This window comes from Lathamus discolor, chromosome 4 (assembly GCF_037157495.1).
Source record: "Lathamus discolor isolate bLatDis1 chromosome 4, bLatDis1.hap1, whole genome shotgun sequence".
NCBI classification, from domain to species: Eukaryota; Metazoa; Chordata; class Aves; order Psittaciformes; family Psittacidae; genus Lathamus; species Lathamus discolor.
Genome location: NC_088887.1, coordinates 102,282,651 through 102,301,565, shown reverse-complemented (window position 1 = coordinate 102,301,565; position 18,915 = coordinate 102,282,651). Strand labels below are relative to the sequence as shown.

Here is an 18,915-nt window from a genome sequence, read left to right as displayed (position 1 = left end):
ATAAAGAAAAAAATTATTTTAGTGAAGTTTATATTTGACATTCCGTTTCCTGAGAACCATGTATCTGGTCTGATTAGAAAAATGTGGAAAACATCTTGCCTTTCCCTATTTTTTGCCTTCTCCCAAAATGGCTTCAATCATTAGCTGAGGAGGCAGAAGGAAATTGGCTTGCTTCTTCAGTGAGATCTTGAGCAAAATGTAAGAAAAAAAGAGTCTTAAAGTCTGAGCAGGGTCTAGAAACAAACAAACAAAAAAGCATCCCACTGGCTAAGGAATGAGAAAGACAGTTTTTGAAAAGGAGCTTTTGCAGAAAGAAAATTAACAGATTGATGGCCTCTCTAGGTACCAACAAACTGATTAGCAGATACAAGCATCTCAGAAGGAAGTGTAGGAATTAGCTAAACTTCTTTACAGCTGATTGCAATTATTCAGCATTGCAAATTAATTGGAGATATCTTTACAGCTGGGAAGTAAATTTCACGTCTGAGAAAATTAAAAGGTTTATACTCTCAAAGAACAAAGTGGGAAGAAGGCAATTTTGAGAAACAAAGAAAAATGTTTTTTATCTTTTCAAAATATGAGAAAGGAATACAAAAGAGTATGGTAGGGACATAGAAACCTCATAAATCTGCAAAGGATGTAGAGAAATGTCACAGCAAGTTCTTTCATAACTATATTATTTCTGGTATGATATTCAGTGGTTTGTTATTTAGCAGCAATTCTACTTTTTGTACCATAATGTAAGTTTTCCATATTTTGCAGGTGCAAAACAGAACATGTTTCTGAAGTAAACAGAGGAGACCAAGGCTCACACAACTACACTAGGATATGCTGGGATTTGAAGTTCCTTTGAGAGGCAAAGGACTGACAATTTTATTCTATTACAGGTTAATGATATTTCATCTGTGTTCAGTTCCTTACACAACAGACACTTTGAGATCCTCCCTGCATGCATAAATCAACTGAAAAATCCTACTTCTTATGAGGTTTTGGAAAGATGCAGTGGTAAACAACAGAAGATTGCTAGAAGCAGAAAAAAGTCCTCTTCAATTACCACTGCAAAGGAGATACAGGGGAGGCACGCATTATTACAAACTGTCCTATACAGGGAGAGACCAGAAGCAGAATAGTTAAGATTATTTAAGGGTAGATTGTTAGAAAGAAGCCTTTGAAACTGGTGCCAAGGAGAATGGATTAGTTCAAATCCTTTAATAATGTGAGTTCTTGTTTCAGGTGAGTCTTATTTTAGTGTTGTACTCCTCTTCAGCTTACTGACATATTGCAGATCTTGATCTGTACATGTCTTATACACATGGTGCCTCCTAGTAATGAATGGGTAAAGCGGCATTCCTAATGTGCTTAGGATATGGAAATTTTTTTTCTTTGAGCTTATATATGTATATATTTATTCAATTCAGTGCATGGTAGTGACAAAGGCTTAATAAGCAGAGGTTTAAATGAGCAGGGAAGAGACATTTCAACTTGCAGTTGATGACATAAATCTAGTTGGTAGCAAATGAAATGGTGGCAGACCTTTTTGCATTTGCTGCAAATACCCAACTGCATGTCAGCAGTACATAATGAGGAACTTAAGGCTTTGAAGATAGATAGGTCAGTTTTCCTTTTTTTTCTGTGTTCTGGTTTTGTCTGCGATAGAGTTAATTTTCTTCCTAACAGCTGATGCAGTGCTGCATTTTTGCCTTAGTCTGAGAACAATGCTGATAATACACCGATGTTTTTAGTTGTTGCTAAGTAATGCCTACCCCATTCAATGACTTTTCAGTCTCATGCTCTGCCAGTGAGGAGAGGCACAAGGAGCCAGGAGGGAGCAGAGACAGTGGTGTGTTTCTTTTTTAAATTTTCACAGTGTTTTCCCACAGCTGAAAGTTTTGAAAGCCATTCATTTTAAATATGACTCGGTACGACTGCATGTTTGACGCTCAAAGACTAATGTTCAAGTTGAAAAAGTCTTTAGAATTCTACTTCTCTTTGCATACATCTTAAGAGGTATCTTCACAGGGAAGTTGCAGGTAACCATTTCAGCACAGTGGCTCAGACAAGGAAGAACTCTAGAATGGCTCTTTGAAAACATTTTTCATTGGACCACTTTGCAGCATTAGATTGTTTGAAAGTTTGTGTCCATCAGGAATTGCTGTTTCTTTGAAAGAGTTTCTTTCAACAATATGGCTCCGGTGGTCCTGTTCCTAAAATCTTTCCTGGCTTTCTGCATTGGACACTATCAGAGGGAGGATATGTTGTAGGTGAAACTACAGGATGGGATTTAACTCCAGATTTAAATGCCTCGTTATAGGCTTTGTATGTGAATTAGGGTTTTAAGCTCCTGATATACACAGTGGAAAACTAGGGCTTATCTCAACTGCCCCCACGTAGCTGTTAAGTGTACTTCAGATACCTCCAGGTGTCCTATGTGACCTCCAGTCACCACTCCACACACGCACAGTTCTCGCACAGGTACTGTCATAACTGCCAGGACCACACATGTCTCACGATATACTAGAATGCCTCACATCTCACTTATCCACTACATGTGAGCCTCCAAGCTGGGCTCCTGGTTGATGTAGTCAGGAAAGTCCAGATAAATATTTTTTTTGCCTATGGTAGATGCATTGGGTCAGCAGATCATCTAGCTCTTCACTGACTTTATTGGAAGCTCAGATATCTGGCTTATATGTGAACACTAATGAAGTGATTCAGGTATCTACACATAGGCATCCAGTATGATTTAGGATACTCTAAAGAATCAGAGATATGACACAAGACCTACTGGAGGCTTTCACCCCTTTGCAGCACAGGTGAAGGACAGGCAGGCTGCCCTGATGTAGGAGACATCTCTGCATAGTCCCCCAGGTCTACCGCTACATTGCATTCAGCTTCAGGCATCTGAACTGGGAACTGACTCCCACCCCTTACATACATATATCTGTATACATATATATATATAGCACAGATCTTCTCAATCTGTTTTGTCAAGGGTAAAATCATTAAGTATCCCTTGAGAGGCTGCTGTAGGCAGACAAGGTACTGATTTCTTTATATTGCTCCTTTAATGTTTATAAATTTGTTAACTTCGTAAGTTGAATTGCATATCCAAACATAAAGATAATTTGCTATGGGGATTTGCTAGACCATAGAAGACAAGACGACCTCTATCAAAAAAAGATTCTATTTGTTGATCCTCCTAGTCTTCTTAATTTATACAACTGGTCTCAGAGATGATTCTGAACCTATTTTCAAGCACTGAAAGGCTGTTGAAATCTTTAGTTGAAACTATCTTTGCGGTTATTGAGTTCTCAGGAAGTGAAAGCAGGTAGGTTTTGCAAACAGGATTCCAGGCATGGAAGCTTATGAAAATTACAGTACAAGACCACTAACTATAGAAGGCAGAGATTTTGGACCTTTTCTTTTTTTGTTTGTATGCTGTTCCTATTCTATTGTAAGCTTGGATGAGTGCTGTAAAGTGGGGAAGAAAAGATGACAGTGCTGAAAATGTGACTTCTAGAGGAGAAATCTGACTTTTCCACAGACATCAGTTTTGTATTAACCTTCTAGAGATTTTGATTTATTTTAGATTTTTCTAATGTTTGTTGCTGATCTGCATTCATCTCCTTATGGTAGAAAGTACTTTCATTTCCAGCATGAGCTGAAAACATGAAGTGTGAAAAAGGCAGCAAATAATGACAGAAAAGCACTTAATGTTTCTGAATGCTTAGGGTTAGAAGGTACTTAAGGCTTAGGTAGAAGTATTCAGATTTTTTTTTTAATGTTTTCAATAGCAAATTCCAATAAAAATTTTGTACAGGTCAAGAAACTATCACGTTTCCCCATATTTTAGCATGCTTGTTTTGTCACTGCTTCAACTTTAGAATATTGTGATTTAGTATTTGCTGCAAGGTGAGGGGTGCATATTGTAGAACACATTGTCTACCTCAATATTGAAATTGCTAGCATTTTTATTGGATGGCACCAGAATACCAGCTTTTGTTATTCCATGATTCTGGAGTCTTTCTTTAGTAATTGTCATAGGTTTTTCTAAACAGCCACCCACCCTACCTCCTATGCATATAAACACAGACAGTTTGGGTTTATTGCCAAGACATAACGACACTTACAGGCAGCTTTTTTTGAACTTAAAAACAATCAGTATACCTCTATAAAAATCAAAGAACAATACTTTTGTAAATCCATATCTCCATCTCATATGCAATTAGTAATTTCCACCTTTATGGTACACTTCTCATTAAAAGCTACACATTGTTTTCATGTGCCCATATGGTTATATGAAGACTGAATATATGCGTAGACTACTATATCTATTTCATCAGTAAACTGAAACATCCCCTACACAGCTTCTCCCATTTATCTCTGCCTATTAGTATGTTAAAACCTGTCAGAAATTTCTAATTAATCAGATGCCACTGAGGAAAAAAAAAAATACTCAGCTACCCACTCAGACAGCCAAGAGTGCCCTCACATTCCACTTCAAGACTGTGTACTTCAAGCCCAACAGAATAGCTTTGCATTGCCTCCTCCATACATATTACCAGCTAGACTGTCATTAATCAGAACATTGCAGAAAGGCACTCAGTTCATGAACTTATGTGAGAGACATTTTCAAAACAAAAATGATACTTTAATCTCAACAGATGAAGAGCATTACACAAGTGATTGTGACTGATATTTTCCAAAGTTACTGGAGAGAGTTTTAGATAAGGAAAACTACAAGGCATCATGCAGTGCTCATAAAATCTTTCCCTTTCTTTCTGCTCCGGCTTCACCAATATAAATTCCAGTTTGGTAACTAGGTGAAAATCTGAAAAACATCTTAAAACAAAAGGTCCAACATCTTTGTAGTGTAACTCCACTGCAGGTATGCAAGGTCTACAACCTGTATATGTTCCCTGGTCTCCTCCATGATGACCCACACTGTTACCAGGAGGAGACAGATACAACCACGACACAGCAAATTTCTCATGTACACTACTGGGCTGTGGGCCAATGCAGGGCTGTGAAAATGGTGTCATCGCATGAAGCATGGAAGGAAAATAATCGATTAAGCTGACTAAATGCTCTGCTCCATAAGAGGAGACTGACTGAGACTGAAACTGGGCTATAAGCACAGCTCCAAAGAGCACTGGCTTCATCTCAGGACCCTGAGAGTCCTCAAAGGGCATTTGCAAGAAGTCCAAAGATACTAAGAGATATGAAAGGAACAGAGTGGGTGATGAAGCCACATGTGGGGAATTTCCTAGGAGATAGGAGCTCTGTCAGACTTGATAGAGCGCTATCAGTAGAGCAGAAGTCTATGCTGCCAGGATTTCAGGAATGGAAAATGACTCTTCAGGCTCTGTGCCACTTTCATGCCATCTCCTGACTTTTCACCTTTAGACTTTTTATCTATTTCTGGGAATGCTGCCAGACTGAGGATACTTTGCCTGCAAAGCTCCCTAGCTTTGCTGTCTGTATCCCTTCCACAGATAGCTTAGGTGTGTGCCTGAACATCCACATAGAGGCCTGCCCCAGTGGCCTATAAACTATACTGTGCAACATCCTTAACACATCTCATACAGGACCATTCCCTCCTCCTGGGTGTTCTCTTACATTCTTTTCATCCTTCCCAAAACTACATGGCAATACTGCTAAAAAAAATCAAATGTTGAGACACATTTTGGTATAACATCAATCATTGTTTATTCTGATGAGAATTGCATGCGGTAGGTTCAAGTGAAAGACAACTTGTATTGTCAACACCTCCTCCTCTACCTTCCCACACTCCAAATAATTATCAATCAGCTAAATGAATCAAGATTTATAAAGTTCAGCCTGTGACAGCAAAATAACGCCCCTGCTCTCTCCACCTCCAAAAAAGTCCCAAGATAGCAAGCTTTCCTAGTGATCCGCCTCAGTAACTCTCCTGTCCAAGGTTCTCAGTGGCTGCTAACACATTGAGCAGCACATAAACGCCAGAACAAGCTCTGAGGCATTGGTCTGCCTATCATCCAGGTGAGGGGACTGAAGAGACCTCTCCGTAGCTTTCTGCTAGCTCTTTCGACACCCAGATGTGGGATGATGACTGGTGCCTCTCTGGGTGAAGATGCTGCCACCACACACCCTTAGGCTTTAGAACTCCAAAATGTCCTGGATCCTCTTGCTCACACAGGGTTAAAACGTCCCTGGCAAGCATTGTGCATGTGGCATACAGCAGCATTAGGATATGTTCGGCTGGGTTTGATTTCTGGATTCACATCTGGTTTGCAAGGTACCAGACTCCATTTCTTTAAACATAAAAACATATAATCAGAGCTTGATGCCCTTACTCCCTACACAAAAAATGCATCCCTTCAATTTCAGTCCTTTCCCCCAGAAATAAAGACTAGAACATACCATACCTTTTACTCAGATGCTCAGGAATATCTGAGCTGTAAAGCCTACCATGATCAGAGACTACTAGAGGCCCTTAAATCATTGAATCATATCTCAAATTCGAAGGGACCCATAATGGTATTCAAGTCCATCTTTCTGCTCCTTGCAGGACTACCTAGAAGTAAATTGTATGATTAAGAGCATTGTCCAGATGCTCTTTGAACTCTGACAGTTCTGGTGCTGTGACCACTTCCCTGGTGAGCCTGAAATTCTCCTGATGCAGCTTCATTTCATTTTCTCATGTCCTATTGCTGGTCAGCAGAGAGCGAGCAGCCCAGCACCTCCTCCTCTGCTGCCCCTCTTGAGGAAGCTGTAGACTGTTGATGGAGAAGGGTTGCTCACAGTCTGTCTGTAGAGAAAATTGCAAATATTCTTATAATCTTCCTGAGGAAGTCCTAGAACCTGGCAGTGAAATCAGAAACTTGAATCCACAGCTCTGACTGCAACACAAACCTAACCAGGTTTGCAGAAAGCATGGGAACTATGGAAAGAATTGGGATGGTGGAAGAGGATTTTCAAAGTGAGTTAGGTGAGCATTTCCAGGTCCACTGTAACCAGGTGGCATTAACAAACACTTTTGTGTTCCCTTCAGGAAATGAAATGCACATTTCACAGCTTTCTTGCATAGATGGAGTTAACCGAAGCAATTCTTATAAAGGTTTTCTAAGCCAGGGCATCAGAAATTATGCACTGACTTCCTCATTGTCTGTTCCAATAATGCTGAACAAACAAGAGATGAGAAAAATTTAGGTATCCTATACCTAGCTTGTACATGCTAGAAAAGCAGAGGTGATGTACAAGGAACTGATGCACTACTGCCATAAAGATCTTTCTGTTAATAAAGAAACCTGTCTGACAGTGGAATGGAGACAGGAATAGAAGTCTCACTGAGGACACCAGCACCTCTGGGGAAGACACTGTAAGGGTGACATTCGATTTGTGCATCCAAAGCATCCATAGACTAAGTCACCTGCTATACTCAAGATTTACCTCCTAAACTGCTTTGCTGGCTATTAACTTTCTGGTTTCAAACTGACTGCAAGAAAACTGCAGGGGCTGTAGTCTGCCAGCTTCCACCTTCTTACCATGACCCTTCCTCTGTGCCCAGCAGTGTTTTCACATTAACAGACTCCCACACCACAGAAGGAGAGCAAACCAGGGACATATCACTGTCATCACTTCCCTCCCTGTCCTACAGTTCTCCCTCCTCTAGCAATTCCCTTATGTTTGCAAATTCCATTCTGGCCTTAGCATGGTATTTTTTTCAGACATTTGCAGAAGGCTGTCCCTAGGGTGTCCATCTATAAAAATACCCACAGTATGACAATACTGACATCTAATAGTGAACAGGGAGTCATAAAAGCAGTACCATGTGCTTCTGCTAGCCAGGCAGTGCCTGTAAACATTGGAGTCAGGTTTCCATGCACTAAATCTAGACTGTCAGCCTACACAATGCTACACAGATTCAAGTTTAGTAAGTGAAACTTCAACTTCACTTATGTGCTCTGTAGCATCCTTACGAGACAGCTACACCTCTGTTTCAGTCTTTCCAGAATATGCATGTGTATCTAGGTGGTTAACCACCCAGATAAAGATCAGTGCCTGGGTTCCTCAAGCATTATAGCATGCTGTGATTTAGATAAACATCTTCTACTCCTCTTTCTTTAGTGCTACCTACCCCCCATCCCATCTGTGGATGCTGCATGCAATTTTGAAAGATAAAGAGATTTTCTGCAGATACTATATTTCAAATAACAGCTTTTTTTTCCTCTTGATTTGACATTTAGTTATCCATCAGGGTAAGCAACAAGTGACTTGGCAGACAATTCAGGACATTTGGCTTTGAAGAACTGGTAATTTAAAAGTACTTGGATAAGTTTCCTCAACTCATTCACCTTAATCGGTGTTATTCACTTCTACATGTACTGTAGCAGCTTGTACAGCTAAAAACTGTGTAGAAAGTATAATGCAAGTGACAAAATAACCTTTTCCTGAGTTGCATTAATTTATACCACAAAAACCACACTCAGAAACGGAGAAACAGAGGGAGACAAATACAACTCAAAGCTGTTACACATATATGTCTCATCTGAAGTCACCAGGTGGCACCAGTTGTATTCATACATTGATAACTGGCTTCAACCCACTGTAACCCGTATGCTCTTGGAAATGTAAAGCACATCATGTATGGATATTAAGTAGAGACCAATAGTTGAATGGTCAGTAAACCAGAGAGTTCAGATAGAACTTTAACAACATCTGACTGTTGGCTTTTGCTTGTTTGTTTGCTGGTTTTGTTCTGCTTTTTAATTCAGTGGCATCTTCTAATTTTGAAGTTAATGGTTGGAAAACTTCAAAAAATGCAGAGGCACTATTTTAAGCAAATGTATTGATTCTTGGTTAGAATTGACACCTTGTAGCTTTCTGTTAACACAAGAGGATATTTTTCTCTGGCTTTCTGTCACTATCATGAGTTCTTGAATTAACTAGGAAATCCTATGCTTAAAAATTTTGTTTTACAAAATAATTATATCATTGTATGAGGATGAACCTGAAATTAGCTATGTATAGCACTTAATATATTATGTCATTAGCATATAATAAGATATTATGTACTAGATAAAAATTATGCAATAATATATATAATATACTAATTATGTATACCAAGAAATAGTGAAAGCTAGTTCATTTACTCGTAAATCATGAGTTATATCAGGGTTTCATGCATTTGAACGTTCATAACTTTCATCACTAATGAAATATTTGTGAACCTAAACTGTTTCTTGAGCTTGGCAGTATTTATCATATACATTTTTCTTACTCCTTATTATCTGTCTCCTCTGCAAACAACTTTTCATCAGAAGAAAAAAAAATACACACACAAAAAAAAAAAAAAGGCAAAAGAGTGAAATCTTGACCTCACTGAATCAATGGCAGAACTCCCACTAACATCAAGGGGTCAGGATTTTACCACACTTGACCCGCTTTATACAAAGAAGAAAAACCAAATGGGCAAAAATACCATGTTAATAAAGGCACACAGTCCGAAAATGAATCATCATGTAAACAATGTGGCAAATGTTTACAAATAAAAGTAAGAAAAAAAAGTAAAGTTGTAGTTTGAGATAGTTTTAAAAGGAACTTGATTCTCCAGGGAAAATAAATTATCTTTTTAGCTAAACATTGAAAATATAAATTTTAGTATATAATTCTAAGCATCCACATTTTATATCTTTAGTCTATTGTAACAATTTTTCAGCCAGCAGGTACTTTTGATTACATTAAACACCAACAGTTGTATCTGCTTCATTGCAACATTATTGAAAAAATGTAATCCATATTTACATTCTCTTCAGCATGACTTGTTTTTAAAAATGAACCAACAGGATTATTTAAACATACAACAGCCATAGAAGCTTAATGGTTGTTGGGGTCCCCAGTGCAAACAATGACAGATGCATGTAAGTAATCTGTTTAAAGACCATTTTCTGCAAGCACTGGTTTGCAAGTAATATTTGCATTTTCAGTGAGCAAGCCTAGCCTTGTACAGGCAAAAAAAGCAGATGCTTCTGTTCAAGTGATTCATGATTATTGTTCATGTTTTACAGTAATAGGAAGACCCTCAGCAGTGCAACCAGGGAAACCAAGTCATAGAAGGATAAGCAGCACTCTTCATTCCAGCCAACAGTGGACTCTGGCACTGAAAAAACCATACTTGAACTAACCTCTTGTTTGGAGCCAAGCAGTTTGTGGCTAATTTAACACTCTAGTCTGCACCCAGAAAGTATGTCCATCTTTCACCTGCTGTAGCATGAAGCTCACCAAAACCAAGTTTTACTATTTGTATTCAAACATTTCCATTACAGTAGCTGGGGCACATATCAAAAATTAGTCTTGAAAATCTAAAGAACAGCCTGAAATTTAGGCATCTAGTGTAAGGTAGATTTGTAGACTCTCTTTCTAACTAGTCCAAAAAGTGGTTTATGCCATCTTAAGACAAGTAATCAAGACACATGAGTTGCTCTCCAGGGATCTCCATTCTTCTCCATTGGTAAGGAGAACCCAGGCAGCCAGATCAGAAGTGAGACACAGCTTTGGATAGCTACCATCAGGTGAGATGAACTCCAGTCTGCAAATGGCAACTTCCACTATAGAAGCTACACACTAGAGGCACAGTTGGTTTAACTGGCTTGGCAAAAGGCTGTGCACTGATCCTCCCAGGTCATGGCACACTGCACTGAGAAATTCTCATGCAATTTATTCTCATCTGTGCTATTAGCTGAGAAATAATGAAATGAGACAAACACAAAGTGAATCTAGTTTTCTTCCCTTTCTCTGACATAAATCCGTCGTCACTATAAAGGAGTTCTGCTTTTACTGCCTAGAAGAGAAGGCAGACACACACATTTGCACAAAGACCTACTATATTTCTTTCATACTGTAACAAAAGAAAGCATAGAATTCATGTTATTTTATCAGCAGAAATTATACTCTTTACCTATTATCTGCAATTCTGGCTATAGCAAGTACATTATATTGTAATTAAAGTGCATTGTATGCATTATCTGTGAAAGGGCTGTAATCATTTTAACATACCATTCATTGAAATACATTAATACAGTATTTATAATACATGAAAAATGAAATAAAGTATAATACATTATATCTATTTTTAATGTTTTTCTTACTGAAAGAATCCTAGGAGTATCAGAATTTATGAGCTATGTTATCCTGTCTCCATTAGGTTCTTAAAGTGAGAAGGATATGCAAGAGTCTAGCTACCTCCTAGAGATGCTTCAAGGCAAGGAGAAGCAGTGAAGATTTTTTCCTTTACAGGAGATAGGGAGAAAGGGAGATGAGTCTGTGCCTTTTTATCTGTACTTGATGGGATGGATATCTACTGGAGACAGGGCTGAAGTTCCGATCAATTGAGTCATGTCTCCCAATGTTTCCTTGCAGAGGTGGTAGATGGTGACCTCCACATGGAGGGGCTGAAACCTTCACTGATTTAAAAGGGAGTTTCATAATTAATTCAAATGGACCACATCTTACCACTATTATTCTCTTTGGAATGATTGGTATCTCTAAATGATTTCCTACTAATATTTGCAGAAATAATGTTACCATGTCAGAAGTCTCATAGGCAAAACCTAAGCCAGGGGGCTTATGAGAAAGATAGATAGAGAAAGGCTTTTAACCAAGGCCTGTTCTGACAGAAGAGGCCACACCTTTAACTGGAAGAAGGTAGGTTTAGAGCAGACATAAGGAAGCCATATTTAACAGTGAGGGTGGTGAGGCACTGGAACAGGTTGCCCAGAGAGGTTGTAGATGCCCCATCCCTGGCAGTGATCAAGGCCAGGCTGGATGAGGCTTTGGGCAACCTGGTCTAGTGGAAGGTGTCCTTGCCCACAGCAGGGGGTTGGACCGAAATGATCTTTAATGTCTCCTCCAACCCAAGCCATTCTATGATTCTATGTCTAAATAAAAATGAATATAATGCATACAGCATCAAAGTCACTAATTTTCTGACTTTAAATACTTGAGTGCAAGGATGATGGTTAGTTTCATGTTTCTTTTTGCTTACTCCCTCACGGTTCTATTTCCATTAGAGCTGACTACAAACCTACAGAAAATCCCGCACATACCTGTTTCTCCCCACTGGGCTTCTTGTGGTTTAACAGCAGCTCCACGGCACCAACTACCTCCTTTCGTATGGCATGCAACAGAGCATCTCCCACATATACATTAAAACTTAAAAGCAGCTCAATGAGCTCAAGGTTCTCATTTTCAATTGCAATAAGGAGTGCAGTTCTTCCCAGGGGATCAATGCAATTAATATTGATCTTGAAATAAATTTCTGCTTCCTCCAAAGCTTTCTTTACACTGGCATAATCTCCTTTCTCCACGGCGTTCAGATAGGCTTTCTCTGAATGAGACAGTTCAGATTCTGCCCGTACAATACGAAGAGGGATACGATCTCTGTAGGGAGCATTGACACTTCTTTTGTAGTAGAACTGGGCCATATTTTATGCCATTCTAATACTTTGTCTCTGCAATATGAACAGAAAGATTAAATCAATAATATATTTTAGACGTACAACAGACCAAATTAATATTTGCAATATATAAGCATTTAAAAATCATACTAAAAAGTGATGTTAAAACAAGTACAAATGGCCTCTATGAACAAAACTTGTAAGATCACCAGCAAAACATGGAAACCAAAACATATAACCAAGTTGTTGCAACTTACCAAGTCAAAGCATACCTGTCAGCATACCATTCAGTTGAATGAACTCCTTAAACCAGTGGCAAGCAGGCAGTTATGTGACACAACATAGCTTGAATCAAATGTATGGCCCCACTTCATCCTTAACTTCTTCATGAATTTCTGCTACCTCATGTTTCCCATAATTTAGAAGTATGTTCATACATAGTTGATGCTGTTCCGTAGACTGCAGGGCCCTAACAGCTTGTAAGCTTGCTTGCGGTAGTGGTTATGTCACTTGAGATTGGTTCAGTTGCCCATCTAAGGTACTTAGGCCTCTCTGAGATGCCCTAGTTATCTTATCTGTATTCCAGCACGTCTTGGGTCTTTCAGAAGGCCTGTGGAAATTTGGTACCTCTATGCAAATGTCTCTGACATCCTACACAACCCAGGCATCACTCAGTGCTTGTGTGTAGACAACTCAATAGAGCCCTCCTTATCTGTTTCTTTATCTTGGGCAGAAAGAACATGTTAAGAGTCGGAATAATTATTCCTAGTGCTGATGAAACACCCTGACTTATCTGTAGCAGGCACAGATTACACAGTTCGGTGGTGAGCCTTCCTACTAAGATTTTGATTCGATCACATATGCTATCAGAAAAACATTAATATAAAATATTTTTCCAAACAGTGCTTACTAACCTATAAATTTTCATTCAAAGCTTAAAGTAAAAACTAAATCCATATGAGATAAATTGCTGAGGACTGGTAGATAATAATAATTGCTTTGATTCAAAACCATTAAGTTTTAAACTAGTATTAATACTGAAACACTGCAAGTGTAAAACAACTCTAAAGTCTTACATATAATAAAGCACTTAATACCTCTGCTTTTACTCGGTATGTTTTGTGCAAGGACAAAAATAATTCCTTCTAATGGGATAATTTTCTCCTGGCTCTATCTTCTACCTGAAAATAAAATAAAAAAACTAAAAATATATATGTGTATATATAGGAAGGAAAGAAAGAAAAGTGGGAAGAGGAGGAAGAGAAAAAATTTACTTCAAAGAACAAATAAGTTACACAAAAATATTGCCTTTTGTGATTCAATCAGAGGTTGAACAGCGCACTAGTCAAAGAACTGTAGTTTCTTGTCATTTTCTCAGCTGACAATGCAAGTTGCAGTAACTCACTGCCTTTTCCTCTTGCTATTAGGCAAATGGAAGAGACCTAGGGGACAGGGGAGGCTGGAAACGGGTTACTCCTTGTAGTAGATGGTGTATTACCTGCCAGCTTGCATCACCTTCCTTAGTACCCCTTTAGAATAGACACGAGGCCTTGGTATTTCAGGATCAGAAAAGTGCCCAAGATGATGGTAAGAGATATTTCAGGTCAGAAGAGCTCCCACAGAAGGGTTGGAGAACACCTCATATTAAGACCAGCTGTACTAAAAAAGAAGAGTGGTGGTGACTGGTGACTCCACCCGGAGTGGAACAGAGGACCCTGTATGTTGCCCTGACCAGACTCACAGGGAAGTCTGCTGCCTCCCTGGGGCCAGGGTAAGGGACTTCACCAGAAAACTCCTCTAGTACAGCTCTGCGATTACCATCCTTTATTAGTGTCCCAGATGGAAATGAGGAAATGTCTTCAAGAAGCCTGAGAGGACTCAAGAAGGACTTCAGGGCCTTGGGGTGACTGGTTCAGAGTTCAGGAACCCAAGTAGTGTTCTCGTCCCTCCTGCCAGTCACAATCCATGACAGTGGCAATGGCTACAGCAGAAAAATCTCATTCATTAATTAATTCCTGGCTCCATGACTGGTGTAAGTGCCAGAATTTGGGAGTTTCTGACTGTGGGTCAGTCACCACGGCACCAGGCCTGCTGGTGGCAGATGAGGTATGCCTGTCCCAAAGGGTAGGATTCTAGCCCAGGAATTAGCACGGCTCATACAGAGGGCTTTAAACTAGGTTTGAAGGGGGAAGGGAATAACACACGGCTTGCTAGAATGAGCCAAGGGGTAGAAAACCACTGTTGGAGTCCAGATCCACAGGACAACTTAAAAAGAGGATTTGCTTCCTGAGGTCGGATAGCCATGGTTTGTGTTCAGTTCTGGGCCCCTCATTACAAGAAAGACGAGGTGCTGGAATGGGTCCAGAGAAGGGCAACAAAGCTGGTGAAGGGTCTGTAGCACAAGTGTGATGAGAAGTGACTGAGGGAACTGAGGTTATTTAGTCTGGAGAAAAGGAGGCTCAGAGGGGACCTTATCACTCTCTACAACTATCTCAAAGGAGGATGGAGAGAGGAGGTGGCTGGTCTCTTCTTCCTGGTAACAAGTGATAGGACAAGAGGTAACATCCTCAAGATGCATCAGGGGAGATTTAGATTGGATATTAGGAAAAATTTCTTCACAGAGAGGGTGATCAGGCATTGGAACAGGCTGCCCAGGGAAGTGGTGAAAATACCATCCCTGGAAGTGTTAAAAAAACATGTAGATGAGGCCCTCAGTGATATGATTTAGTGGTGGTCTTGGCAGTCCTGGGGTAATGGTTGGATTTGATGATCTTAAAGGTCTTTTCCAGCCTAGCTGATTCTATGATTCTTCGTCAGAGAGGAATACTGAAGCTTTTAAGCCTTCTACCAGACCAAAAGAGACAAAGACTGCTTTCCACTGACTGACATGAACTTGTTTTTGAAATGACAGAGCATAAACAATGTCAGCCCAGCCTACATGCAGTAGGCAGCCAGATTGGGGTGGGAAGGACAGAGAAGGCAGTAACACAGATAATGATCTTAATGAATGACTGCACCATCCAGCTGAACTGACCTCCCTGTCTCCTTGGCTGCTGCTATTCTCCTGGGTAAATTCAAGGAGCTCTCCAAAATAATTTTCAAGAGAAAGTACTTCAGTGTCATTTGACTACACAGAAAGCCTCCTTCCAGCATTTTCAACAGTAGCACTGGCCTTATGGACTGTGCACGTGATCCTGCAATGGTCATTCAGCACAGCAACATTTCTCTGGAGACATGGGGAATGGGCTGTCCTCTGCTCAGGGAGAGTGTGGGCAGTCTTTCTCCAAATAACAAAATCTTGGGGCAAGAAACAGTACACAACTTCTGCCAAGATATCAAACTACGGTTGGGCAGAAAGGGTCTGACTGTACAAGTTCACTTAATGAGGAAAGAGGAGGGAAGGCAATACAGCTTGGGAAATAAGAACAGGAACGTAACTTATGGGAATTATGCTACCAGTGGCAGTGGCTTAATCTACACTTCAGGATATGTTTATGTGCAGATCCACATGTCTTTCTGTGCTTCATGTGATGAAGCTCTCTGCAGAATGCATTTTGGCCAGAATAGGCAGGTTTGGGCAGACTGCTCAAATACTTTTAGTAAAGACTTGCTAATAAGAACACTGCAATGTGGATCCATTTTCAGATGCACAAGCTAAGCCACTCCAATTATAAGTTACAACACTTTCTAGTGTTTAGGGCCAATAGAGAGTCAGCTGTGAAGAGCTCTGTGTACAAACATGCAAACATTTTAGTATTTGCTGATGTCCTCAGAGCAGTTATGTGTATTTTGAGGGGAGCCTCAAAAGAGGTTGAACTGAAATATAACAAAAGCTGGCAAGAAATACAGACTAGTTAGGGGTACTGTTCAGTCTTTGGAATTTATTGGCCTCTTTCCATTGAGTTCTGTAATGGTTCTGCCCTGACACTGCTTATTCAGAGACATGTGAGTCAGTGCATTTTAATATATTTTACTAAAAGCCTTCATTAAAAAGTTAAATCAGCAAAACATTACCTAACCTCAGCTACTAATAATAACACACTAATTCAAGTAAAAATAATTATAACAATCAATCAAATAAAAATCAAATTGATATCAAAGAAAACCAATTAGACTCAATAGTAGACAATGTTCCACAACTTAATTAGCTAGATAACACAAAATGTAGTTATACAAGTCTAGAAAAGATGGTTAGCCATTGGCTGTAAACACCAACCAAAGAATTTGACTGAAATCAATCAAATTTATAATTTTGTTAGTTAAGTAGCTAACACCAAAACCTAATTATTACCTGGACCAAAGCCTAACAAAAAAATTGGTATTTTTTCCTCAAGAAATTCTATTGTTATGTGATGACTAACCCCTTCCTGCTCTTATAGCAATGAAGACTTCAAAAAATAGAATAGAAAACCATAAGTCTGACAACTCCTATTTACCAGAAGTCATAAAGTGACAGTTTCGTGTTACTCAGACCTTTAAATGTATAGCACAGAACATACCTTAATGAATAGCTTGATGAGGTATTATGTAAGGCTGCTTAAATCTAGGGGAACATTTCTTTCCAGAAATTTGCCTGTATGGCCAAATTGTCACTTATACACATGCCCAAATCACAATTCAGGATTAACAGTCTCCTGCTAAATGACAATAGGAATGAGATATATAAATAGTAAAAATAAGAGACTTATCATTGTTAGCAAATGCTGAAATCAGAAAGCTGTCATGTGGATTCCCTGGCTTACAAAGGCATGTCTATTATAGTGTTTTATAGATCCCTGACCTAGCAGTAATTATGTAAGCTTGGTAATAGCTGAAATACTTTCAACACCCTTCAGGGAGCTTGCATTTTTTTCCTTGAGTGGGAAAAGGTCATAGAATCATAGAATGGTTTGGAAGGAATCACCATATTACAACACAGAAATTTTAAAATCAGATCACCTGAAAACCCTTGACACTCACTTATGAGCTTTCTGAAATATTATGTAAAGTCTTTTAAATAATGACTTCTTTCCCACTTTTATAAGGCCAGGCTGGATGGAGTCTTGGGGTGACATGGTTTAGTGTGAGGTGTCCCTGCCCAAGGCAGGGCTGTTGGAAATAGATGATCTTAAGGTCCTTTCCAACCCTAACTATTCTATGATTGTACGGTTCTATATATAATTATTCTAGCATATTATTCATAGAAAAAAAAGTGTGTTTGGCAGAGATGGAAATAGGAAATAATTGATATAGGAAACTTTCACAGTGGAAAACACACCTTGACATCATTTCCAACTGGCAGAGGAGTAATTCTGCACTCTTTTAGGCTAGATTTTAACTTATCTATTTTAAAAAGTAGTAATTCAGATTTATCTCCGGAACTAGAGAATAAGCAATATCATTTTGAAGCATCTGTATTAAGGCAGGCCAAGAAAATTCAGCTTTGCTTCCTGGTCCTGAGCAGCCAGAAATGGAAGAGGCTTCCTGAGTCACCAAAACAAGCCTCTTTATCACGGGCAGCTCTGTCAGACAATCTTTCTTTCAACAGAGCAGGCTCCCTATAGAAGTAGTTGGGATCCCCCTCCTTGACCCCTTTTCCCCTCCGCTGCTTCCGTGATTGGTTGTGGACAAAGCTTTGTTTCTCTGACAAGATAATTTCCTCAATCCTAAATTAGGTTCAAATGTTGATGGCTGCTGACAGGATTATCCTTTCTCCAGAGTATTTTGGGAAAAATGCTGTCCTTTAGACTTCATTTTGCCATACTGTAAAAATCTGGGTCTTTTACAACTCCACACACTGATGCCACCTCAAATGCCTCAGGGTACCCTACCTGTCACCCAGCTGCTGCCCTGAAAAGACTTGGGTCTTCTCCAGCCCTTCTGTCACACCTGAAACCCCTGGTACTCTCAGGCATTTGACTGGTAATAGGTGTTTACACGTGGACAGATGAATTAAATCTTCAGTCTCCTTCCATGTTTATACTATTTCTTTGCCATATCACATTTTTGGAGTGCCCTGAAGCATACCTGTTACTCCAAGACACACTTCCCTACCTTCTCATACAATGATTTCAATAGTTGTCTATCTCATGCTTAGCCATTTTGCTTCATTAAGTTCTAGACCTACGAACACCTTGTTCAAGGCTGCATCATAATTATCACCTTTACCCTTCTGATAACCTGTGTTATTTTCCTCCTCAGCTTCCAGTGCAAGGAAAAAAATTCTTTATTATTCTATAAATGCTTAATATTGTGATTTTCACTGCTGTATAGATTAGATTAACCTTTGCTTTCTACAACAGTGAAACATCTGGTCTCAAGGGCAAAGCAAAAGAAACCTCATGATGCATGTACTTAATTCTGCAATTATGCATATATGCATATATATAAGAATTTTTTTCTTCCAGCCTTGCAGCAATCAGCTTCCTCCCAAGTCCTTGAGTTTTAGTCAGTTTTCTCTTTACTTGCATGTATCACACAGGTCTCTGCCTCTGTTAGT

General features: G+C 39.3%; 1 protein-coding gene across 3 annotated transcripts in view; it reads right to left on the bottom strand.

Annotated features, from left to right (window-relative positions):
- The window catches only part of TRPC4 (transient receptor potential cation channel subfamily C member 4), a 139,301-nt gene that overhangs the window by 76,351 nt on the left and 44,035 nt on the right, over positions 1-18,915 (bottom strand). For all 3 annotated transcript variants that reach the window (XM_065678350.1, XM_065678352.1, XM_065678351.1), the window contains one exon: positions 12,087-12,491. In XM_065678350.1, the coding sequence (XP_065534422.1) occupies positions 12,087-12,464 (378 nt within the window). In that variant the 5' untranslated portion in view covers positions 12,465-12,491. The remainder of the gene's footprint in view (positions 1-12,086; positions 12,492-18,915) is intronic.